Raw genomic sequence first — 27,383 nt, 5'->3', positions numbered from 1 at the left:
CACAGAAGAACAAGCTGAGTGCTAGTGTGACAATTACCTGTGGAGACCGTGACAGCTGAAGACCGGTGCAGACGCGGATTCCACCGCTGGTCTGCCGGTAAGGAGTATAATCGCCGTGATATGGAGGTGGGGCGGGACTGTCAGTGCCGGAGAACCAATCAGCGGGTGACGCCGCTGACCGGAAGTGACGTCGCGCGGTAAGGAACCACACAGTGCGGTTACATGCAGAGATGTGCTGCGTGATGGGCGGAAGTGACGTCCAGTTGTCAGGGTAACAGGGCATCGCACAGTCTCAGGTAACCAGTAACAAAGCGCTATAGTAAAATATGAAGCATGGATGGACACAAGTGCAGGTACATAACAGGATGAATGGACCTAGAGCAGGGGTGCCCGTATAGGATTTTCTGTAGAGGGTGAACGAAATCCATACAAGTGGTGGTCCTACGTTCTATTGTTTTGCCATGTGCCTCGGTGTGAAAAGTGGACTTGGTCCAACGTGACATGCGGAAGTGACACAGATTTCAATACAGTCGATTCTAATGGCAAGAAAGAAAAGCAGAGTTAGCAAATCGTAGGTATACATTATTTAGACGTATATAAACAATAGGATGACTGGAATACACATAAACCAGTGGGTAACATCAGAACATATGGAACAGGCAACAAATGGGGTAGTACATCATCAAATAAAAGAGGCAAGATCATAGTCTCTATTAAGTCCCAGTGGATGAAGTGTTTCCAATGTATGGATCCAAAATGCCTCCCGTCTTTTAAGACGGGCTACCCGGTCACCACCTCTCCTGAAAGGGGGAATATGCTCTATGACTTGGTATTGTAGCTGGGAGACAGTGTGGCCCTGATTGTGGAAGTGGAGGGGAACGGGTAACAATAAATTCTTGCGGCGGATCGTCGATTTGTGTTTAGACACACGGTCTCGTATGGGTTGCGTAGTTTCCCCTATGTATAAGAGTCCGCAAGGACACTTGATTAGGTATATAACCCATGACGAAGCACATGTGAAGTAGTCTGGGATATGAAATGACTTGCCGGACCGGGGATGGTGAAAGGAGGAGCCTTTCAGAACATTGTGACATTGGGCACAATTAAGGCATGGGAAGGTCCCCTTGCGTGGATTCTGCAGAAACCGTTGGCGAGGAGTGGACGAACCTGTTCCCAGATCCGCCCTAACAAGGGAGTCCCTGAGGTTGGGTGGGCGTCTAAAACAGGGGAGAAAAGGATTCTGGAATTCCGGTATTTTGGGGTACCCCTTAGATAATAGGTGCCAATGTTGGCGTATTGACCTATGTAAGATGTACGAGAACGGATGATATGAGTGGACAAATGGGATCCGGTTAGAGGCTCTGTTGGATCGTGGGGTAGATGGGGCTGCAGCTTTTTCCAGTACCGAGGGTGGATAACCCCGTTGGGTAAACTTAGTGGCCATCTCTTGGAGGCGTACAGGTTTAAGTTTTGTATCGGACACGATCCTGGAGACTCTTTGGAATTGTGACTTGGGTACTGAATTTTTAGTGGCAGGAGGATGGAAGCTTGTGAAGTGCAACAGACTGTTGCGGTCAGTACTTTTCGTGTAGAGATCAGTGGTTATGGAGCCATCAGGTTGGAGTATGACCAGGGTGTCCAGGAAGTTGATCTGTGTTGTACTATGGGACATGGTAAAAGAAATTCCGGGCCAGGCCGTATTAAGCCAGTCGAAGAGCACCGTTAGGGCTTCCAACGAGCCCCCCCATATGCAGAACACATCATCGATGTACCGTTTCCACATAATGATGTTGTCGCGGACAAGTGGGTGAGGGTATATCAGACTCTCCTCAAAATCCGCCATATAGCAGTTGCTAACGGTGCTCTTCGACTGGCTTAAAAGCTGCAGCCCCATCTACCCCACGATCCAACAGAGCCTCTAACCGGATCCCATTTGTCCACTCATATCATCCGTTCTCGTACATCTTACATAGGTCAATACGCCAACATTGGCACCTATTATCTAAGGGGTACCCCAAAATACCGGAATTCCAGAATCCTTTTCTCCCCTGTTTTAGACGCCCACCCAACCTCAGGGACTCCCTTGTTAGGGCGGATCTGGGAACAGGTTCGTCCACTCCTCGCCAACGGTTTCTGCAGAATCCACGCAAGGGGACCTTCCCATGCCTTAATTGTGCCCAATGTCACAATGTTCTGAAAGGCTCCTCCTTTCACCATCCCCGGTCCGGCAAGTCATTTCATATCCCAGACTACTTCACATGTGCTTCGTCATGGGTTATATACCTAATCAAGTGTCCTTGCGGACTCTTATACATAGGGGAAACTACGCAACCCATACGAGACCGTGTGTCTAAACACAAATCGACGATCCGCCGCAAGAATTTATTGTTACCCGTTCCCCTCCACTTCCACAATCAGGGCCACACTGTCTCCCAGCTACAATACCAAGTCATAGAGCATATTCCCCCTTTCAGGAGAGGTGGTGACCGGGTAGCCCGTCTTAAAAGACGGGAGGCATTTTGGATCCATACATTGGAAACACTTCATCCACTGGGACTTAATAGAGACTATAATCTTGCCTCTTTTATTTGATGATGTACTACCCCATTTGTTGCCTGTTCCATATGTTCTGATGTTACCCACTGGTTTATGTGTATTCCAGTCATCCTATTGTTTATATACGTCTAAATAATGTATACCTACGATTTGCTAACTCTGCTTTTCTTTCTTGCCATTAGAATCGACTGTATTGAAATCTGTGTCACTTCCGCATGTCACGTTGGACCAAGTCCACTTTTCACACCGAGGCACATGGCAAAACAATAGAACGTAGGACCACCACTTGTATGGATTTCGTTCACCCTCTACAGAAAATCCTATACGGGCACCCCTGCTCTAGGTCCATTCATCCTGTTATGTACCTGCACTTGTGTCCATCCATGCTTCATATTTTACTATAGCGCTTTGTTACTGGTTACCTGAGACTGTGCGATGCCCTGTTACCCTGACAACTGGACGTCACTTCCGCCCATCACGCAGCACATCTCTGCATGTAACCGCACTGTGTGGTTCCTTACCGCGCGACGTCACTTCCGGTCAGCGGCGTCACCCGCTGATTGGTTCTCCGGCACTGACAGTCCCGCCCCACCTCCATATCACGGCGATTATACTCCTTACCGGCAGACCAGCGGTGGAATCCGCGTCTGCACCGGTCTTCAGCTGTCACGGTCTCCACAGGTAATTGTCACACTAGCACTCAGCTTGTTCTTCTGTGCCACGGCGAGGAGGTAACCAACCCTCTGCTCTTTCTGTTTGCACACCCTTAGTACCGCCCCGGTTTGGTTCTCATATAAGGTATGAGCAATCCTTCATGTCCCTTTTTCACATCCACCTACCGTTTTACATATCTTACATATCCCTCCGGGGGATCGTTTTGCACATCCACAGACGCCGCTCCTGTGTGTCTACTGACCCCTTGGTCCCCCCTCTATACTCTACAGTACGGTATGTACTTTACCCTTCACTGGTCTTTTTAAGGGGGGTCCCCTACTTCCAAACATAGGGGGAGCTCACCAGCCTAGATTCTTGGGGGTTTTTCTCCTGCTTATAAGTCCTGGATACATTGGACCATTTTTTGATGTCGATGCTATTCACGCCGCTCCTGTGTGTCTACTGACCCCTTGGTCCCCCCTCTATACTCTACAGTACGTTACTGACGAAGGTCCAGGTGTAGGACCGAAACGTTTGAGTACCACTACAATAAAAATTCACTCTAAAGCATCAAGTTGAGTGCTAGGTTCTTTTTATTCCGTTTCCAGTTCCGACTTGGGATTTCCACCATATCCAGAATTGTCAAGCACACCTGCCGTGCATTGTGGGACTGTCTACATGCAGAATTTATACCACATCCCACAACGGAGAGTTGGCTGGAGATTGCAGACAAATTTGTACAAATTTGTCAGTTTCCCAATTGCTTGGGAGTTGTGGACGGGAGACATATACACATCGTAAAACCTGCTGGATCGGTGTATTTTAGCTTAAAAAAAAAGCGACGGAGAGGTGAGTATGAGATTTTTTTTTTTTTTTTTCGCAGCAACAGCAAATGGGGCAAGTGCCTGTATGGAGCATCTTATGGGGCATAATCAACGTTTCTGCTGCACTATATGGGGCAAGTGTCTGTATGGATCATCTTATGGGGCCATTAATAATAATAATAATAATAATAATAATAATAATCTTTATTTATATAGCGCCAACATATTCCGCAGCGCTTTACAGTTTAACAGTTTCAAACACAACAGTCATAGGTAACAATGTTAACAATACAGCAATAAAGCAAAATAAGACGACCCTGCTCGTGAGAGCTTACAATCTACAATGAGGTGGGGAGATACAAAGTACAGGTGTGTATTTACAATGATGTATTTACAATGATGGTCCAGCCATCTTCAGGGGGTGGGGGGTAGGTGAGATAGTGAATGGGCTACACACACACACAAACATAAAATGACTGATTAGGGAACGTGATAGGCCGCTCTGAACAAATGAGTTTTGAGTGAGCGCCTAAAGCTATGCAAGTTGTGGATGGTCCTAATATCTTGGGGTAGAGCATTCCAGAGGATTGGCGCAGCACGGGAGAAGTCTTGGAGTCGGGAGTGGGAGGTACGGATTAGTGCAGAGGTTAGTCGAAAGTTGTTTGCAGAGCGCAGCGGTCAGCTAGGCCGATAGACAGAAATGAGGGAGGAGATGTAAGGGGGTGCCGCACTGTGGAGAGCTTTGTGGGTGAGAACAAGTACTTTGAATTGTATCCTGTAATGAATGGGCAGCCTGTGTAATGACTGGCGAAGAGCGGACACGTCCGAGTAACGATTAGCCAGATGGACGACCCTGGCTGCTGCATTAAGGATAGACTGGAGAGGGGAAAGTCGCGTGAGGGGGAGGCCAATTAAAAGAGAGTTACAGTAGTCCAGGCGGGAGTGGATTAGGGCGAGTGAGAGTTTTTGTTGTCTCCATGGTGAGAAAAGGGCGGATTCTAGAGATGTTCTTTAGGTGTAAGCGGCACGAGCGGGCAAGAGATTGTATGTGGGAGGTGAAGGAGAGATCGGAGTCAAACATGACACCCAGACAGTGTGCCTGCTGCCTAGGTGTTATTATGGTGCCACCCACGGAGAGGGAAATGTCAGATTTAGGGAGGTTAGTAGACCATTTATCAACATTTGTGCAGCACTAGATGGGGCAAGTATCTGTATGGATCATCTTAAGGGGCCATAATTAACGTTTCTACAGCACTATATGGCGCAAATATCTTTACGGAGCATCTTATGGGGCCATAATCAACGTTTCTGCAGCACTATATTGGGCAAATGTGTCTATGGAGGATCTTATGGGGCCATTATTAACCTTTATGCAGGATGATATGGGGCTCCTGATTCAATATGGATATTCAAAAACACTTAACCTACTGATGTCTCAATTAATTTTACTTTTATTGGTATCTACTTTAACATTATGGGGATTCAGGAATGTACCTTGGCTTGGTCATACAGTTTCAATAGAGTTAAGGTTCAAATGGGGGAGGTTGGGGGGGCGCCAAACTGACCCTTGGCCCCGGGTGCAGGAAAGGCTAGATACCCCTCTGCATTCAACACTAGCCATCCTATCATCATCATTTTTTTTTCTTTTGAAAACCCCCCAATTCTAACTCCAACCCTAACATAGCCCTAACCCCAACCCTAACCCCAACACACCCCTTACCCTAATCCCAACCACAACCCTACCTCTAACCACAACCCTAACCCCAACCCCAGCCATAATCCTAACCCAACCCTAACCCTAACTGCAAAGAATGGAAAAAATTACAATTGTTTGATTTTATTATTTTTATCTAACTAAGCGGTGACAAAGGGGGTTTGACTTGCTATTTTGGGGGAAACTCAAGCATTTTTCTGAAAGATCTTGCCAGGAGGTCTGGGTAGAGAGGGGGTTGAAAATAGCTGAAATGGATAGAAACGGCTAAAATGGAATGGGAACACCATGGAGAAGACCCTCGGGCACATCTTTGACTCCCAGGTCGCTGCTGGGAACAATGTTGCCAGAGTATTACGCCACTTTTACAGACTGAAACTAAAACATGCAAAACGAAGATAAAATGTATTTTACAGGGAAAATGTTTAGAAACATTTTTTTCTGTGTAATTACACGATACTGGCAAGCTATGAACTGATGTAACCTCAGTGACATCAGTAAAGTAACATTAGTTCACAATCACCTGAGCATCACAGAGCACCGTGACCGGCAGTCCGCATTACTTGGTGCAATTCCTGGAACCTTAATTACCAGCCTCCACGTGTTCCAGCAGCTGGGAACTCCAGCAGCCTTAAAGTCTCTCCTTAAGATTTCCAAACCTCACAGCTACAACTAGACATTTTGGCTGTTAACTTACCAGAGTTCACAGCCACTGGGTTTCGCGGCAGCTATGAGGCCCGGAAAACTTAAGGGAGCCTTTAAGGTTACAGGCACTCCCAGCTCCTGAAACACCTAGAGGCTATGAATCCTGGAAACCTCACAGAGCACTGTGACCGGCAGTCCGAGTGACTTGGTGGAATTGCTGTAACCTTAGTTCACAGCCTTCAGGTGTCCCAGTAGCTGGGAACTCCAGTAACCTTAAAGTCTCCCAGCTGTGTGCACATGTTGTATTTTTACCACGTTTTTACCTGCATTTTTGTACAGCACTGAATGCTGTTTAAAGCTAGTTGAGGAAAAAGGGCTTAGTTAAAGGGATAGAGGGATGGATATATAGATATATAATAGATAGATAGCTTAGATAGCTACAGAGAAATAGAGAAATAGCTGGAAGGTATCCGGCAGCTTTCTAGGAATAAATGTAAAAAAATGGTGTGTGGTGGCCCCTATTTTTAATAACCAGGTAAGGCAAAGCAGACAGCTCCAGTTCCTTGCACTTTTATGGGAGCAATGGTGTAATGTGTGACCCTGCTCTGTCCACTTTTATGGAAGCAGTGGTGTAATATGTGATCCCGCTCTGTCTACTTCTATGTTAGTAGTAATGTAGTGGACGGAGCAGGGTCATACACTACACTATTGCTCCCATAGATGTAGACAGAGCGGGATTGCACATTACACCACTGCTCGCATAAAAGTAGACAGAGCGGAGTCACGCATTTCATACATTAGATACTGCATATCTAATGTATCTAAATCCGGTTTGTGTTACTCTAAGGGTAAGTTCACACAGGACTTTTTTGCTGCGTATTTTTGCTGCGTTTTTTTATGCTAATTTAGGTGCATTTTTTTGGTGCGTATTTGGTGCGTTTTTTGGGTAAGTTCACACAGGACTTTTTTGCTGCGTATTTTTGCTGCGTATTTTTGCTGCGTTTTTTATGCCAATTTTCAGCTGCTTATAATAGATGCATTTTTTGTGCGGTTTTGGTGCGTTTTTTTGTCTATTTGTGCATGATAATAAAGTTGAGTGACCCCAGTGGAGCTTAGCATCACCTTCATCCCAGCGGGGGAACAATTTACGGCAAATTACATGCCATGCATCGGCCTTTTTTTGACGATCACTGTAGTTTGGGCAAGCTACATCCCAAATTACAGGCATTGCTTCCACCTTGGAAAAATAAATGAAAAAGTAATTACCAAATGCAAGATGAAATGAAGCCAACATTCATGACAAGGAAGATACAAACATACACATGCACAACACATGAACATGTACATAACAGCACATGAGCATCGCAAAGTGTACCATTGCAAACAATCGGATAGATAGACATTAGGGTTGAGCGACTTTCATTTTTTAAAGATCGAGTCGGGTTTTGTGAAACCCGACTTTGTCCAGAGTCGAGTCGAGTCGAGTGCAGTCCGCCGATTATCGCTAAAAGTCGGGGATCGACCAAAACACGAAACCCAATGCAAGTCAATGGGGAAGCATAGTCGGCAGTGAGTGGAGGCCAGGAAAACGCCTACAGTGCCCATTTTAATGCCAAAAACATCCATTCTTGTTTCTGAAGCTTGTCAATCTTAATTAACTTTATAATAATAGTTGTTCATTGGAACTTGGGGGTCATTTGGCAAAAGTTGTGGGGGGTAGGGCTGGTTCAAGGTTTTAGTGGGCCCAGGAATCGTGGACTACGTCACGGCGGTGGAGCAGGGAGAGGTAAGTAATTCAACGTTGCAAGTGCTGTGATCCTGAGCAAGCAGGGGGGGCCCACTCGTTCGCACTGGCACAGGGCCCCTCAAAGTACAGCGGTGTGTTTGCATGGCGGGGGCGCCTCCCACCAGCAGCGACACTTTTGCGTACTCTGAGGGGCCCTGTGCCAGTGACGTCGCCAACGAGTATGCCCCCCCACCTGATCAAGGAACCTGCACTTTCATCTGCACCTTCCTCTTTGTCCCTGTGTAAGGTGTTATAACATGCGGGAAGGGGAACCTTACTTTCAGCAGGGTCAGATTCTGACTGTGTAGAGTGCAAGGGGAATGTAGTGGTCTAGGTCAATGTACCAGCAGACTCATCTAGCAGTGGCTGGGCAATGGGCAGGATGAGGAGGAAACAGATATAGGGCCAAAGAATAAAGTAGGCTAAATGCAGTTCAAAATTGGTAACAGGACTAAACAGGCGGCATTGCTTTGTTCAGTGGAGTAGCAAACCCAGGAGCAGCAGACACTGTTTTAAGGGCCCAAACACATTAATAGGCCAAATGCAGTTTAATATCTGATACTTTAGGCCAAAAGCCTAAAGACTGAAGCTCAGCTTTATACAGTGGAGGACAACACCAGGGAGGGGCAGACACCGTTAGTAGGCCCTAACCACCAAGTTTTTAAAAAACAGCACTTAATGAGAGCCAGAAGGTTGAAGCTCAGCTTTATTCAGTTGAGGACAAACACCAGGGAGGGGCAGACACCGTTAGTAGGCTGTAACCACCAAGTTTTTTAAAAAACAGCACTTAATGAGAGCCAGAAGGTTGAAGCTCAGCTTTATACAGTGGAGGACAAACACCAGGGAGGGGCAGACACCGTTAGTAGGCTGTAACCACCAAGTTTTTTAAAAAACAGCACTTAATGAGAGCCAGAAGGTTGAAGCTCAGCTTTATACAGTGGAGGTCAACACCAGGGAGGGGCAGACACCGTTAGTAGGCCGTAACCAAAGTTGAAGGCCAAATGCAGTTTAATATCTGATACTATAGGCCGAAAGCCAGAAGGTTGAAGCTCAGCTTTATTCAGTTGAGGACAAACACCAGGGAGCGGCAGACACCGTTAGTAGGCCCTAACCACCAAGTTTTTAAAAAACAGCACTTAATGAGAGCCAGAAGGTTGAAGCTCAGCTTTATACAGTGGAGGTCAACACCAGGGAGGGGCAGACACCGTTAGTAGGCCGTAACCAAAGTTGAAGGCCAAATGCAGTTTAATATCTGATACTATAGGCCGAAAGCCAGAAGGTTGAAGCTCAGCTTTATTCAGTTGAGGACAAACACCAGGGAGCGGCAGACACCGTTAGTAGGCCCTAACCACCAAGTTTTTAAAAAACAGCACTTAATGAGAGCCAGAAGGTTGAAGCTCAGATTTAGACAGTGGAGGACAATTTGAATTAGGGACTGCAGACAGACTTAGTAGGCTGTCCCCTGTGGACCATGCATCCACCACATTAACCCATTGCGCCGTAATGGACACGTAATCTTCCGTGGCCATGCCTACAGGTCCATGCGTCTGTTGTCAGGTGCACCTTTGTACTCACAGATTGCCAGAGTGCATAGACAATGCGGTCTTTTACATGCTGGTGGAGGGTTGGGATGGCTTTTCTCGCAAAAGAAGTGTCGACTGGTTAGCTTGTAGCGTGGTACAGCGTACTCCATCATGGCCTTATTAATAGTAAATAAAATATATAACTAGGCTCTATGAACTTTTAAATAGGTTCCAGGGGTACACGGGCAGCATTGGTGTGGTCAGTGGAGGAGTATTGCAAGAAGGGACCGCAGACAGGCTAACGAAGGCCTAAAATAACAAACAATAGGCTCATGGCAGTTTTAAATCGGTTACATGGATACACAGGCAGGCACTCCAGGCAGCATTGTGGTCCGTGGAGGAGTATTGCAAGTAGGGACCGCAGACAGGCTATCAAAGGCCTAAAATAACAAACAATAGGCTCATGGCAGTTTTAAATCGGTTACATGGATACACAGGCAGGCACTCCAGGCAGCATTGTGGTCAGTGGAGGAGTATTGCAAGTAGGGACCGCAGACAGGCTAACAAAGGCCTAACATAACAAACAATAGGCTCATGGCAGTTTTAAATCGGTTACATGGATACACAGGCAGCATTGTGGTCAGTGGAGGAGTATTGCAAGGAGTGTCTGACACAGTTAGTACTCCCAAAAAATAAATAGATGTTAATGTCTCGCAAAACAACAATAAATTAAAAAAGGGTGGCATGCTTAGGTACAGGGGTGGGCTCATCTGCAGAGTTTATGACAAAGTAATTTGGCAGTAAATTACTATTTACTGGTGTCAATATAGGACACTGACCCAGACTACTTTAACTAGCATCATAGATGTCAACAAATTGGTATTGTCAGTGCCAGGCATTGAATGATGTCAGCGCATAGACTAAACATTGGTGGAGCTGTGCGAGATAATTTTGAACGTGGTAGAGCACAGTTGAGCTGGGGGGGGAACTCTCTTGTGGCCGGCGGTACCGCCCCAGGGCCCCTCATGTTACAACGGTGTGTCTGACGTTGGGTGCGCACCACCACCGCCAGAGACACTACATTGTACTATGAGGGACCCAGTGGCAGTGCCGTCGACCAAAAGCGGGCACACCCACCTCTTCAGACAAACAGCACTGTAACGGGTGCTTGCGCCAAGTGGCGAGAACACGGCCCCGTGGGGGCAGTTTTCCCATTGGGGGAGGTGTAAACATGTCGTATGCTGGACAAACAGCTGCTGCAAATTAAGAGATTGGAACACTCAGTAAGACCAGTCCACAAGCAAGCAATTTTTATAGGAAAGCTAGGTGTCAGCTGGGAAAGGTGGGGCAAAATAATTTGAAATCCAGGAGTGGTTCATTTTAATGAAGGTGAGATCATCCACATTTTGGGTAGCCAGACGAGTCCTTTTTTTGGTTAATATTGAACCAGCAGCACTGAATACTCTTTCTGATGGCACACTAGCTGCTGGGCAAGCAAGCTCCTGCAATGCATATTCTGTCAATTCAGGCCAGGTGTCTAATTTGGATGCCCAGTAATCAAATGGGAATGACGGTTGAGGGAGAACATCGATAAGGGATGAAAAATAGTTAGTAACCATACTGGACAAATGTTGTCTCCTGTCACTTTGAATAGATGCTGCAGTACCTGTCCTGTCTGCGGTCATTGCGAAATCACTCCACAACCTGGTTAGAAAACCCCTCTGTCCAACGCCACTTCTGATCTGTGCACCTCTAACACCTCTGCCATGTAGCCCCCTGCAGCTTTTGTGAGAACCATCACCGGCGCTGTGTGCTGGGAATGCCTGAATCAAACGGTCTACAAGAGTAGCTTGTTTGGTTGCTAATATTTGTTCGAGGTTCTCATGTGGCATAATATTTTGCAATTTGCCTTTATAGCGAGGGTCAAGGATGCAGGCCAACCAGTAATCATCATCGCTCATCATTTTAATAATGCGTGTGTCCCTTTTGAGGATACGTAAGGCATAATCCGCCATGTGGGCCAAAGTTTCAGTTGTCAAATCTGCGGTTGTGCTGGTTGGAGGGGCAGTTACAGGCAAATCTATGTCACTTGTCTCCCTTTAAAAAACAGAACCCGGCCTTGCAATGCCACTAATTTCTGTTGGCCCAGGAGAAGCTTCCTCATTCAAAAAGTACTCATCCCCATCATCCTCCTCGTCCTCCTCCTCCTCTTCGCCCGCTACCGCGTCCTCTACACGGCCCTGACCAGACAATGGCTGACTGTCATCAAGGCTTTCCTCTTCCTCGGCTGCAGACGCCTGCTCCTTTATGTGCGTCAAACTTTGCATCAGCAGACGCATTAGGGGGATGTTCATGCTTATTATGGCGTTGTCTGCACTAACCAGCCGTGTGCATTCCTCAAAACACTGAAGGACTTGACGTCGATGATTAGGCGATGCTGGGGAAGGTTCAAAGACCGCTGATAGTTCTGCATACGGCTGGAGTGTACGGGCGAACGGCGGATATGCGAGCAAAGTCTGCGCACTTTGAAGAGCAGGTCGGGTAACCCCGGATAACTTTTCAGGAAGCACTGCACCACCAGGTTTAAGGTGTGAGCCAGGCAAGGAATGTGTTTCAGTTGGGAAAGGGCTATGGCAGCCATGAAATTCCTTCCGTTATCACTCACTACCTTGCCTGCCTCAAGATGTACAGTGCACAGCCATGACTGAGTTTCATTCTGCAAGAACTCGGACAGAACTTCCGCGGTGTGTCTGTTGTTGCCCAAACACTTCATTGCCAATACAGCCTGCTGACGCTTGCCACTAGCTGTCCCATAATGGCACACCTGGTGTGCAACAGTGGCAGCTGCGGATGGAGTGGATGTGCGACTGCGGTCTGTGGACGAGCTCTCACTTCTGCATGAGGAGGAGGATGAGGAGGAGGGGGGGCGAACGCCTACAGCCAACTCTTTCCTTGACCGTGGGCTAGGCAGAACTGTCCCAATATTGCTGTCCCCTGTGGAGCCTGCATCCACCACATTCACCCAGTGTGCCGTGATGGACACGTAACGTCCCTGGCCATGCCTACTGGTCCATGCATCTGTTGTCAGGTGCACCTTTGTAGTCACAGACTGCCTGAGTGCATGGACGATGCGGTCTTTAACATGCTGTTGGAGGGCTGGGATGGCTTTTCTAGAAAAGAAGTGCCGACTGGGTAGCTCGTAGCGTGGTACAGCGTAGTCCATCAGCGCTTTGAAAGCTTCGCTTTCAACTAACCGGTAGGGCATCATCTCTAATGAGATTAGTCTAGCAATGTGGGCATTCAAACCCTGTGTACGCGGATGCGAGGATGAGTACTTCCTTTTCCTAACAAGAGTCTCATGTAGGGTGAGCTGGACTGGAGAGCTGGAGATCGTGGAACTAGCGGTGGTGCCGGTGGACATGGGTGAGTGAGAGAGGGTTGGAGATGGTATTCTTGCCGGTACCCTACATGCAGTGTTTCCTACTACTAACCTGGTGATTCCCTGACTGCTTTGGCCTGGCGACGAAAGCTGCACAGATACTGCAGGTGGTGTGGGAAATGGTCGGCTTACAGGGAGGGAAGGGATGTAGCGTTGCTGACTAGCTTCATTGGCCGAGGGTGCTGCAACCTATAGGGACATTTGGTAGTTAGTCCAGGCTTGCAAATGCATGGTGGATAAATGTCTATGCATGCAACTTGTATTTAGACTTTTAAGATTCTGACCTCTGCTTAAGGTAGTTGAACATTTTTGACAGATGACTTTGCGCTGATCATTTGGATGTTGTTTAAAAAAATGCCAGACTGCACTCTTTCTACTATCGGATACCTTTTCAGGCATTGCAGACTGAGCTTCTTTAACCAGATGGCCACGCTGTCCTCCAACTGGTTTTGGTTTTGCCACGCGTTTTTGGCCAGATACGGGCCCGGTAGATGGAACCTGTTGTGATGTTGATGCCTGCTGCGGCTCCTCCTCCTCCGCTTCAGAACTACTGCCGCCTGCACCCTGTTCCCCCCATGGCTGCCAATCGGGGTCCACAACTGAGTCATCTATGACCTCCTCTTCTATGTTGTGTGCAACTTCGTCTGTGTCACCGTGTAAGCCGGTGGTATTGCGTTCGTGACGGAGCACCATAGTCTCCGCTGGTTTTGATTCTGCCTCAGTACACTGCGAGGGCAATGTTCTGGTCTGAGTCAAAGGAACAGCATAGTAATCTGGCTGTGGCTGTGCATCTGTGCACTCCATGTCCGATTCAACTTCTAATGGGCATAGCCTGTTAACTGTTTCACTGTGTAACCCAGGAATAGTATGTGTAAAGAGCTCCATGGAGTAACCTGTTGTGTCGACTGACGCATCCTTCACTGTTGTTTTTAGTGAAGGACACAAGGAAGCGACTTGTTCCTGACCAGGAGCATCCACTGACGATGCACTGCTCTGACATTTGACACTTTCCGAGGAGGAGGCGAAAGAGCTAAAGGCAGAGTCAGCAATGAAAGCCAATACTTGTACCTCCTGCTCCGGCTTCAAAAGTGGTTTTCCTACTCCCAGAAAAGAGAGCGTTCGAGGCCTTGTGTAGCCAGACAACGAACCTGGCTCAACAACTCGAGACTTAGGTGCTGTACTGCTTTTACCACGACCACCTGATGCTCCACCACCACTACCATCATTACCAGCTGACAATGACCGCCCACGGCCACGACTTCTTCCACTAGACTTCCTCATTGTTTGCAAAACGTAACCAAAGTAACGCTATTTGTTACTGTAAAACAACTTAAAAGGTGAACTCAAACTTCTGTAGGATTTATATATACCTTTATAGGTGCCTGACACTGAAAGGAAAATCAGGCCCAATGTTACACACTAGGTTTTCTGTGCCCCAATAATTTGAGACAGATGGCACACACAGGACCAGCACTCAAGCAGAAATGCCAATCTTAATCTCCCACTATTATTTTTTTTTTAAAAGGGAGAATTTACCCCCCCCCAAAAAAAATGGCCAAGTATTACACAGTGGTTTTCGGTGCCACACAATGAGAGACAGATGCCACCCACAGCAATGGCACGGAGGCAGAGTTGCCAATATTTATCTCCCACTATTTTTTTTTTTTTAAAAGGGAGAATGTACCCACACAAAAAAAAAATGGCCAAGTATTACACAGTGGTTTTCGGTGGCACACAATGAGAGACAGATGCCAAACACAGGACTGGCACAGAGGCAGAGTTGCCAATATTTATCTCCCACTAATTATTTTTTTTTTAAAAGGGAGAATGTACCCACAAAAAAAAAAAATGGCCAAGTATTACACAGTGGTTTTCGGTGGCACACAATGAGAGACAGATGCCACACACAGGACTGGCACAGAGGCAGAGTTGCCAATATTTATCTCCCACTAATTATTTTTTTTGAAAAGGGAGAATGTACCCACAAAAAAAAAAAAATGGCCAAGTATTACACTGTGGTTTTCGGTGGCACACAATGAGAGACAGATGCCACACACAGGACTGGCACAGAGGCAGAGTTGCCAATATTTATCTCCCACTAATTATTTTTTTTTGAAAAGGGAGAATGTACCCACAAAAAAAAAAAATGGCCAAGTATTACATTGTGGTTTTCGGTGGCACACAATGAGAGACAGATGCCACACACAGGACTGGCACAGAGGCAGAGTTGCCAATATTTATCTCCCACTAATTATTTTTTTTTGAAAAGGGAGAATGTACCCACAAAAAGAAAAAAAATGGCCAAGTATTACACAGTGGTTTTCGTGGCACACAATGAGAGACAGATGCCACACACAGGACTGGCACAGAGGCAGAGTTGCCAATATTTATCTCCCACTAATTATTTTTTTTGAAAAGGGAGAATGTACCCACAAAAAAAAAAATGGCCAAGTATTACACAGTGGTTTTCGGTGCCACACAATGAGAGACAGATGCCACCCACAGCAATGGCACGGAGGCAGACTTGCCAATATTTATCTCCCTGCAGTTATCTCAGAAAAGTATGGCAGGCAGCTATAAAAAGGACTGCTGCACACAAAAGTATGGACAAACACACAAGGTAGCTGTGCAGAAAGGAAGGAAAAACAGGATTTGTGCTTTGAAAAAAGCAGTTGGTTTACACAGCGGCGTACACACAGGCACAGCAACATCAGGGTCAGGGAGCCTTCTAGTGCAGCCCAATGAGCTACAGCGCTGAGGAAAAAAAAATGTAGCTTCCACTGTCCCTGCAAACAAAAGGTGGTGTTGGACAGTGGAAATCGCTACAGCACAAGCGGTTTGTAGCTTTATGTACCCTGCCTATCACTATCCCTGCTTCTGAAGAAGCGGCAGCAACCTCTCCCTACGCTCAGATCAGCAGCAGTAAGATGGCGGTCGGCAGGAACGTCCCTTTATAGCCCCTGTGACGCCGCAGAAAGCAAGCCAATCACTGCAATGCCCTTCTCTAAGATGGTGGGGACTGAGATCTATGTCATCACGCTGCCCACACTCTGCGTCCACCTTCATTGGCTGAGAAATGGCGCTTTTAGCGTAATTGAAACGCGACTTTGGCGTGAAAGTCGCGTACCGCATGGCAGACCCCACACAGGGATCGGCTTGGTTTCATGAGACGCCGACTTTGCCAAAAGTCGGCGACTTATGAAAATGAACGATCCGTTTCGCTCAACCCTAATAGACATATCACAAATTAAAAAAAATATTACCTCCATGATTAGTTGGGAAACATTAATGCTCATCCTCCTATACCAAGACAATGGCTAACACCTCACTACCAGAAACTCCCTCACAATAGATCACATTCAGGACACCTCACAATGGCTCTTCACACCTCACAATGGCTCACAATGGCTCTTCACACCTCACTACCAGGAACTCCCTCCCAATAGATCACAATCAGGACACCTCACAATGGCTCTACACACCTCACAATGGCTCTTCACACCTCACAATGGCTCACAATGGCTCTTCACACCTCACTAACCACACCCCTAAGCTCTTGGCTGTGAAATCACTTCCTGCTGGCCATGATTTTTCTGCACAAAAAACGCAGCAAATAATGCTACATGCGTTTTTGCAGCGTTTTTTCCATCACCCATTCAAGTCAATGGGTGAAAAAACGCTGCAAAAACGCAGCAAAAACGCTGAAAGAAGTGACATGCCCTATGTCCAAAAAACGCAGCAAAGCAGAAAATACTGATCAAACAAAAACCCAATGTGTGTGCATGAGATTTCTGAAATCTCATAGGCTTTGCTGGTACTGTAAAAAGCAGCTGAAAATTAGCATAAAAAAACGCAGCAAAAATACGCAGCAAAAAAGTCCTGTGTGAACGTACCCTTAGTGTTCACGTACTTATTTCAAGTATCTAACCCCATGTTATGATACAACAGCAACACCAACTAACAGAATTTATGCTGCAAGCCCTCCTTGGTGATACTGTCTACTTGTCAGTATCACTTTGCACTCACCAACACCACAACACTCAGGCTGGTTTCACACTTGCGTTTTTATCTGCATGCATTTTTAAAAAAACCGCATGTGTGAAAAAACGCATGTAAACGCGGTAAAACGCATGTGTTTTTTAGACACATGCGTTTTTATAGAAAAACACAAGAAAACAAGAAAAAAACAAAAAACCCTAACCCTACCCCTAACCCTAACCCTACCCCTAACCCTACCCCTACCCCTAACCCTAACCCTACCCCTAACCCTAACCCTACCCCTACCCCTAACCCTAACCCTAACCTGAAATACGTGGCACTGAAATACGTGGCATTTCACGTAAATGCCACGATATTTCAGTGCCATGTATTTCAGTGCCACGCATTTACGTGCCACGATATTTCAGTGCCACGTATAACCACGTAGTTATAGTATTTATAGTACGTGGCACTTAAATACGTGGCACTGAAAGACGTGGCACTTAAATACGTGGCACTGAAATATCGTGGCACTGAAATATTGTGGCACTGAAATATCGTGGCACTGAAATACGTGGCACTGAAAGACGTGGCACTGAAAGACGTGGAACTTAAATACGTGGCACTGAAATACGTGGCACTGAAATACGTGGGCTATGACTGTCAGAAAATGTTCATTAAACGGTTAGGGGTGAGGTTAGGGGTAGGGTTAGGGTTAGGGTTTGGATCCCTTTATCACCTTGGTGGTGGGTGACTTTTCAGTGTGTTTTCTGGGTTTTTTCTATAAAAACGCATGCGTTTTTAACGCAAACAAACGCATGTGCTTAAAAACGCATGCGTTTACATAGACAGCAATGCATTTTTTTGCCGTAAAAAAACGCATGCTTTTTTTGCGGCAAAAAAACGCCTCTCAAAAATACTACAAGTAGCATTTCTGAAAATGAACGCATGCAGTAAAAAAACGCATGCGATTGAAAACGCGACCAAACGCGTACAAAAAAACGCATGCGTTTTCAATGTTAAATATAGGGAAAAAACGCATGCGTTTTTTGTTCAAAAAACGCTGCAGACAAAAACGCAAGTGTGAAACCACCCTCACTGTCCTAAACTTCATTTATCCTTATCCTTTTGCAAACACCAAAGTGAGAGGAGTTAAGGTACCGTCACATTTAGCGACACTGCAGCGATCTAGACAACGATGCCGATCGCTGCAGCGTCGCTGTGTGGTCGCTGGAGAGCTGTCACACAGACAGCTCTCCAGCGACCAATGATGCCGAAGTCCCCGGGTAACCAGGGTAAACATTGGGTTACTAAGCGCAGGGCCGCGCTTAGTAACCCGATGTTTACCCTGGTTACCAGTTTAAATGTAAAAAAAAAAAAACACTACATACTTACATTCCGGTGTCTGTCGGGTCCCCCGGCGTTCTGCTTCCCTGCACTGTAAGCGCCAGAATGTAAGTATGTAGTGTTTGGTTTTTTTTACATTTACACTGGTAACCAGGGTAAATATCGGGTTACTAAGCGCGGCCCTGTGCTTAGTAACCCGATGTTTAACCTGGTTACCAGTGAAGACATTGCTGAATCGGCGTCACACACGCCGACTCAGCGATGTCTGCGGGAGATCCAGCGACGAAATAAGGTGCTGGCCTTCTAGCTCCGACCAATGATGTCACAGCAGGATCCTGATCGCTGCTGCGTGTCAAACACAATGATATCGCTATCCAGGACGCTGCAACGTCACGGATCGCTAGCGATATCGTTGTTAAGTTGTTCAGTGTGAAGGTACCTTAAGGTCACACACACATGGGTGCAGACCACCCCCCCCCACACACACACACACACACACACCCTCTCCCAATTTGCTGCAGTCATACTGTGAGCTAACACTACACCAGGCTTTCATGACAAATTTCAGCATGTGCTCTCCTAGTGTTTAAAAGTGGAAAATATTAAACTTTTTTTACATTATCTTTCATATTTTACCTATATAAAAACAAATGATAATATTTTTGAAAAATTAAAACATTAATACTTTACATTTTTTCAATTGTTGAAAATGTAAATAAATAAGTAAATTTATGGCACCTTCTTTCCTTACCATCTGGGCTTAATTTAAGAAAGCACGTCGTGTTACATTTTTCACTGTTACCGTGTCCTCCCTATGTGTTGTTCTGTTTTCTGTCCCCTTATGCTGTAGCACACAATATTCCATCATCAGTTTCTGAATATACACATTACCGGGTTGCTGTTGCGTTTAGATGTTTGGGATGGCTACGGCTTGTTTCTCGTTTTTCAAGTTTGATTGGTGGATAGGCGCCTGTATGGTTGGATACGAGGTTGCTTATTGTTGGTTGTTTTTTTTATATGTAGCTTAGGACATAATGGTTTTATTGCCGCTCTAGTCTAACATTCAAAAACAGTGTTTTTTTCAGATCTTGTACAGTTTTCCACTTTAGACTTGGTTCATATATATATATATATATATATATATATATATATATATATATATATATATATAACAGTAATTTATCCATTAAAAAATAATTTATCTAGCACCGAGATGAAATATCCCATTGCAGTTGCAATTCCCACATAAAAATCTATCTTTTTGTTGTTATATCATCTTTACAATGCTATATACATACAGTATGTATGTCCCAAAAGCTGAGGGACGCAACTCCTATTCTACTGTATTCATAATCGGGACAAGTACTGTATCAGGTATATCACCTTTTTTTCACTCCTTTATACAATACACTCTTCATCAGACAACTATGCTCAGAGGCAGTACACATATGCAAAGCAAAGAAGATAAACTTGCATGAAATCTCCATGTACAGTAAACCAGCACTCATTGCACTCTGCACATATGAACTTCTGCTTAGGGCCGATACATAAATGCAAAACAGATAAGATAATGCTGCATGAAATCTTTCTGCTAACTTGTACTCATTGCACTTTGCACACGTTCACTTTATTTACCAGCAGCATACAAAACCCAGGTAAACATTTAACTCCAGATTTGCAGCACAAAGAACCTGTGTCATGTTTGCATACCTCCCAACTTTTGAAGAAGTGAAAGAGGGGCAAAGTTTGCAGCAAATGTTAGGCCTCGCCTCTTATCACACCCACTTCACAACTAGTCACACCCATATCCCGCCACAACCACACCCCTTTAGCACTGCTGATCACACTGCTTCATAAACAATAATTCTAAGCAAAAAAAATTATTGCCATACAGTGCTACATACTGTTTAATGGCCACACAGTGCTCCATTCTGTATAATGGCCGCACAGTGCTCCATACTGTATAATGGCTACACAGTGCTCCATACTGTATAATGCTACACAAAATGCTCCATACTGTATAATGGCCACACATGATGCTCCATACTGTATAATGGCCACACATGATATGCCATACTGTATAATGGCCACACATAGTGCTCCACACTATATAATGGCCACACATGATGCTCAATACTGTATAATGGCCACACATAGTGCTCCACACTATATAATGGCCACACATGATGCTCAATACTGTATAATGGCCCTACATGATGCTCCATACTGTAGAATGACCACACATAGTGCTCCATAGTGTATAATGGCCACACATGATGCTCCATACTGTATAATGGCCACACATGATACTCCATACTGTATAATGGCCACACATAGCGCTCCATACTGTGTAATAGCAACACATGATGCTCCATACTGTATAATGGCCACACATAGTGCTCCATACAGTATAATGGCCACACATGAAGCTCCATACTGCATAATAGCCACACATGATGCTGCATACAGTATAATGGCCCCACATGATGCTGCATACAATATACTGGCCCATGTGATGCAGCGTACAGTATACTGGCCCCACGTGATGCTCCATACAGCATAATGGGCCCACATGATGCTGCATATGGTATAATGGCCTCACAAGATTCTTTGTACAGTATAATTGCCCCACATGATGCAGCATACTGTATAATGGCCCCACCTGATGCTGCATACAGTATAATGGCCACACATAGTGCTCCATACTGTATAATGGCCACACATGATGCTGCATACAGTATAATGGCCCCACATGATGCTGCATACAATATACTGGCCCATGTGATGCAGCGTACAGTATACTGGCCCCACGTGATGCTCCATACAGCATAATGGGCCCACATGATGCTGCATATGGTATAATGGCCTCACAAGATTCTCTGTACAGTATAATTGCCCCACATGATGCAGCATACTGTATAATGGCCCCACCTGATGCTGCATACAGTATAATGGCCTCACATGATGCTCCATACAGTATAATGGCCCCACACAATGCTGGGTACAGTATAATGGCCCCAAATGATGCTGCGTACAGTATAATGGCCCCACATGATTCTGAGTACAGTATAATGGCTCCACATGATGCTGGATACAGTATAATGGCCACACATGGTTACCCCACCCCCATCATTGCCTTCTCCATCACTACACACACAAACATCTTTCAATGCACTCCCTCATAGCAGCCAGCACCTTCCACTCCCATGGCGCTGAATGATGTCATCCAGCCGCGCCGCACCGCTGACTGCTCACATCGCTGCTGCTCTGGTACTGTATGTCTTTTTTCAACCTATGTAACTATGTAAAATTATTTAATCCATATGGTAAAAGCATTTTTTTTTAATTACAATGCAATAAAATCATTCCAAATGAATATACTCAAAAATGGCACCAACTAAAAGTATGACCAACCATGGAAAGAGAAAGGCATTACACACAACCCATCAATGGAAAATAAACAATATAGGCATTTTTTTTATAAAGATCTAAATGTACTTAAACCCAGCAAAATAAAAGTACAAAACTATACAGGTTTGATGGAAGAATTATATTTGTTTCTCCATTTCATCCTTACTGGAAAATTGTTACTATTTTTCAGTAGAATATATGGTAAAATGAACGGTGTCATTTACTACATCTCATCCCCAACAAAACAGCTGTTGATTCACATGGTTGTATCCATAGAAGAATTTATATGTTATAGCTCTTCTAAAAGTGGAGGAAAAAACAAAAATAAAAAAATAAAAAATGATTAATGAAATAATTAAGACAGAGCCAGATACTGTATTGCGCTGACTCCAGGATGAAGTCAGCAGCACCAGCCTCAGTGACCAGAACGTTTCTTGCATGAGAACTGTCCCTGGGAATGTCCTTCTGTACACACCAATGCTGCTTTCACCGAACTCTTCGGCTATGACATACCATTGGTGCAACTTGTGCAGCTGCACAGGAGCCCAAGGTGTAAGGGGGCCCACTTCTGCCTCCAAAGAAGCAAGCAGATTCTGTCACAGACACATTATTGGTCTGTAAATGAGCCATATTTTGTTGCACAAGTGCCCTCTTCTGTCTTTATCTGCCCCTGGGCTGTGATATAGACAAAAGATAAATCTTTACCATTGGCAAACTTAGGTATCTGAGGCTAAGTTCACACTTGCCTACCGGGGCTTTGCGGATGGCTGCGTACTTCCTCCGTGAAGCTCCACCCACTTCCGCACTTCTTCCGTTTAGGTCTGCCTACTTCTGCATGCCTCCTACCTACCTTTAACATTAGATAAGCAGGACATGCAGATGTATGCCGATACGTCGTCTTGACGCGCCAGCCGACCACATGGAAACGCAACAAATCCTGCCCATCGATGACCCAATCCCATGATCCCGGGTCACTGATGGGTTGGCATGACAACAAGACAACAAGATATCTCCTGCAGACCTCTATAGTTGTCATTGACGGATTGCTATGAGCACCAATTGGTGGTCAGCGCTCATAGCAAGTGAGCTTTTCTGCTACACACAGCAAATCTGATCATTGCCTGTGTGTAGCAGAGCAGATCAAAGTACTGCAGCTTCTAGTGTCCCCTTGGAGACTATTGAAGCATGCAAAAAGTCAAAAAAAAGTTTTCAAAAATATTGTAAAAAAATTCAAAATAATAAATAAAATCAAATATACACATATTTGGTATCACCACATTCAGAATCGTCTGATCTATTAATATAAAAAAAAATTACCTGATAGCTAAACAGCATAATGAGAAAAAAAGTCAAAACGCCAGGATTATGTTTTTTTGATAGCCGCAACATTGCATTAAAATGCAATAATAGGCGATCAAAAGATTGTGTCTGCACCAAAATGGCACCAATAAATACGTCAGCTCAGCACGCGAAAAATAAGCTCTCACTCAACCCCAGATCATGAAAAATGGACACGCTATGGGTATTGTAAAATTACGCAATTTTATTTTACCACTTAAAGAGAAAAGAACCTATACATGTTTGGTATCTGTGAACTCATAATGACCTGGAGAATCATAATGACAGGTGAGATTTAGCATTTAGTGAACATCGTAAAAAAAAAAGCAAAAAACAACTGTGGGATTGCACTTTTTTTTTTGCAATGTCACCGCACTTGGAATTTTTTCCCATTTTTCCAGTACACAATATGTCAAACCAATGGTATCATTCAAAAGTATAACATATCCTGCAAAAAACAAGCCCCCACATGGCCATTTGGACAAAAAAATAAAAAAAGTTCTGGCTCTGGGAAGAAGGGGAGTAAAAAATGAAACCACAAAAACAAAAATACCTCTGGTCGTTAATGGGTTAAACAGCCTTGCCACAACACTTAGGATACAAAACCAAACTAGAATCCCCCATCTGCCTACAGCTGTGTGGGGGTTTTGCCACCCATCAGTGCAAATTCGGAGGACAATTTGAGTGAAAAGTCTGTGACACGGGATTTGAGGACTTAAGTTTTTTTTATAGTGGAGGGTTATGTATATATATTCATTATAAAATCATTAGAAGCCACAAGTATTAATTCATTAAAATTGCAATGCAACAGACCTGAAATGCCTCCTCCAATGACAATCACATCGTACGTGTCCTTCATGTCCCTGCTCTTCTCTCCCCAGGAGCCTTGGTTAGAATGCACGGGTGTCTTCTCCAGGCTGAGGCTCTCAGAAGGGAGTGGAGTCCCTGTTATTGCTCTTTTACAGCCAGTTCCTTACAGCTTAGGAGCACAGAGATTTGGGATTGGTTGCTAAAGAAGTGGGCGTAAGAAGGAAGCGTGGATCTGGAAGCTTGCCCATATAAGCAATTTATAGAGTATGTTAACTGCTCTGGTGCAACATTTGAAATCCCATGTAAATGCTTAGTTTGCTTAAAATCATCAGGTTATGTGAGATTTTATTCAGTGAACCCTATTGTGAATCCGTGGTTAATGATTAACATTCACAGCTTCCCCACATTGATTATGTTTCTCTTGAAATGATCATGCAATTAAAGACACTGTAGACCAAAAGTTATATATGAAATAGGATTTAAGAAATCCTATTAGACATTTATCAATGACAGCAAATTCTTAAACTAGACATAGAAGTGGATGTAATGTATACGTAGAATTTAGCTTAGGATTAAACTGCTTTGTTAAAAAATCTATGTACCTTTAGAAGCAAATTAGTATGTATTGACTATCACATGCCACTCGGTGGCTCGTTTGGATGAAATTGCCATTTGCAAAGACAAATTTTGTTTTTTGAAATATACACATTAAAATATGACACAGTTAAATAGTCAGTATGATTGAAAAAAGAAACACATCTATTAAGATCGACGGAAGGATGAAAGAGGATAAAGGGAAGGGGTGTATATACAACCAGAATGCAAGACCCTTCTGCCTAAAAAAAAAATAATTCCTTAGTGTCGATTTAATAAAGCACTTCCATAATACTTTTTTTATTCATTAAATGTGTGTATATATGCATGTAATTTAGCTTATTAATATACTCTCCTACCACTGCTTTCTCCAGTGTCCAGCACCGTTTTTCTCCTCTTCTCAGTGATGTCACCGCTCTGCAGAATGGCCGGTTCAATGCTTACCAAAAATGGCCCACTGGGCACCCGCATTCCACGCCTGACTCCAGGCCAGTGAGCCGGGCTTCTTGCCCATTTAAAGTTTGAGAACAGGTTGAGATTGTTTAGGTCCCAAAACCTCTAATCATTTGCTTTACCGGATAAAACTGGCTCTCTGGAGCGTGACAGCTATCCTGAGAGAAACTTCAGAGGGAACCAGCTACTAGATGGTTTGATTAGTCTTTCGCCCCTATACCTAGGTCAGACAACTACAATGTAAGTCTATGGAGCTTCAGAACGAAGTTCCATAGACTCAGGGCCACCATCAGGGCATTACTGCCCTGACTGCTGTATGGGGTCTGATAAACAGAGGGGACCTGCATCGGGCTCCCTCTCTTCCACTAATCGGGCCCCAGTGGCAGGCTTCTGCTGGTGCAGTAACTGAACCGGTGTCCGCACGGCAATAGTTAAAAGCTGCCAGCCAATCAGAGGCTGGCAGCTGATGTCAGAACGCACATCGCCGGCGTATGATGTCATTGTCATTTGCCGATGAGTATGCTCTTGAAATGCCTGGGGTGGAAGTCGGTGCTGGAGCACGGCCAGGTAAAGAGAACGTTTTTTTTTTTATTGAAAGTGGCCCAGGGCAGAATGGAGGCACAGGGGGCTTGATGGAGACACAGGGGACAGGATGGGAGACACAGGGGCAGAAATGGTAACACAGGAGGCAGGAATTAAAACATGGGGCAGGAATGGAAACACAGGTGGCAGGAATGGAGACACAAATGGCAGGAATGGAAACACAGGGGGCAGGAATGGAAACAGGGGGCAGGACTGGAAACACAGGGGACAGGAATGGAAACACTGGGGGCAGGAATGGAGACAGGGAGCAGGATGGAGACAAAGGGGCTGGATCGAGACACAGGGGCAGGATGGAGACATGGGGCAGGATGCGGACATGGGGCAGGATGGAAACTCAGGGGCAGGATAGAGAAATAGGGGCAGGATGGAGACTGTTGTGAACTCTGTTTTTGGGCTCCCTCTTGTGGTCACAACTGTTACTGTTGTGAATTTGGTTTCTGGGCTCCCCCGGTGGTCACTGGTGGTACTGAACGTGGGTTTGTCATCTCCTCTGTTCACCTGTTTCCATCAGGATGTGGGAGTTTCTATTTAGCCTTGCTCCTCAGTCATTTCTATGCCGGCCAACAATGTTACCAGAAGCATTTCTGTTGCATGTTCCTGCTCCTAGACTACTTTCAGCTAAGTTGGATTTTTGTCCTAAGTTTGTTTGCATTTTTGTTCCAGTTCTCTGTGTTTGAATATTTCTGAGACTGGAAGCTCTTGTGAACTGAAATTGCCACTCTGGTGTCATGAGTTGATATTAGAGTTCTAAAGTAATTTCAGGATGGAATTTTGAATAGGGTTTTCAGCTGGCCGTGAAGTCCCCTTTTCTGTCTTCCTTCTATCTAGTAAGCGGACCTCAATTTTGCTAAACCTATTTTCATACTTCGTATGTCAATTTCCTCTAATATCACCGACAATATTTGTGGGGGCTACTGTCCGCCTTTTGGGGAAAATTTCTCTAGAGGTGAGCCAGGTCTGTATTTTCCTCTGCTAGGGTCAGTCAGTTCTCCGGCTGGCGCTGGGCGTCTAGGGATAAAACGTAGGCACGCTACCCGGCCACTTTCAGTTGTTGTGATAGGTTTAGCTCACGGTCAGCTCGAGTTCCCATCTTCCAAGAGCTAGTCCTTTTTGTATGCTCAACTATGTTCTCTGTGTGTTGAGAACCATGACATGTTACTGTGTGAGTGCTGTCTTTGGGCTCCCTCTGGTGGCTCTTTGTGTCATTCTGCAGGTCTGAGGCTTCATCAGCTGTCTCGTTATCTGTTAGCTGGTTTCCTATTTAGTTCACCTGGACTCTCAGTTGTTGCCTGCTGTCAATGTCTTCAGTGCTATTTTGGAGCTCTCCTGCAGTCCTTCATTATCAGTCTCTTCAAGAGAAGCTAAGTTTTGCTTGGTTCATTTTTTGACCATCAGTGGTCATATGTTTCTTGGTTTATTTTTGTTTCTTGTCCAGCTTGCTAATATGTGATTTCCTTGCTTGCTGGTAGCTCTAGGGGGCTGAGTTTCTCCCCTCACACCGTTAGTTGGTGTGGGGGTTCTTGAATTCTCAGCGTGGATATTTTGCATAGGGTTTTCTACTGACCGCACAGTTCCCTATCTGTCTTCTGCTATCTAGTATTAGCGGGCCTCATTTGCTGTATCTGTTTTCATTTCTACGTGTGTGTTTTCCCTTTACCTCACCGTTATTATTTGTTGGGGGCTTCCTATATCTTTGGGGTGATTTCTCTTG

General features: G+C 45.1%; 1 protein-coding gene across 2 annotated transcripts in view; it reads right to left on the bottom strand.

Moving 5' to 3' along the window:
• The window catches only part of LOC143815530 (amine oxidase [flavin-containing] A-like), a 167,247-nt gene extending 143,066 nt beyond the window's left edge, over positions 1-24,181 (bottom strand). The window contains exon 1 of one of the 2 annotated variants that reach the window (XM_077294819.1): positions 24,026-24,181. In XM_077294819.1, coding sequence (XP_077150934.1) covers positions 24,026-24,071 — 46 coding nt within the window. In that variant the 5' untranslated portion in view covers positions 24,072-24,181. The remainder of the gene's footprint in view (positions 1-24,025) is intronic. The other variant, XM_077294820.1, reaches the window with a different exon arrangement.
• Positions 24,182-27,383: the final 3,202 nt, after the last annotated feature.

This window comes from Ranitomeya variabilis, chromosome 3 (assembly GCF_051348905.1).
Source record: "Ranitomeya variabilis isolate aRanVar5 chromosome 3, aRanVar5.hap1, whole genome shotgun sequence".
In the NCBI taxonomy this organism is placed as follows: domain Eukaryota; kingdom Metazoa; phylum Chordata; class Amphibia; order Anura; family Dendrobatidae; genus Ranitomeya; species Ranitomeya variabilis.
This window is presented reverse-complemented; position numbering and strand designations above follow the sequence as displayed.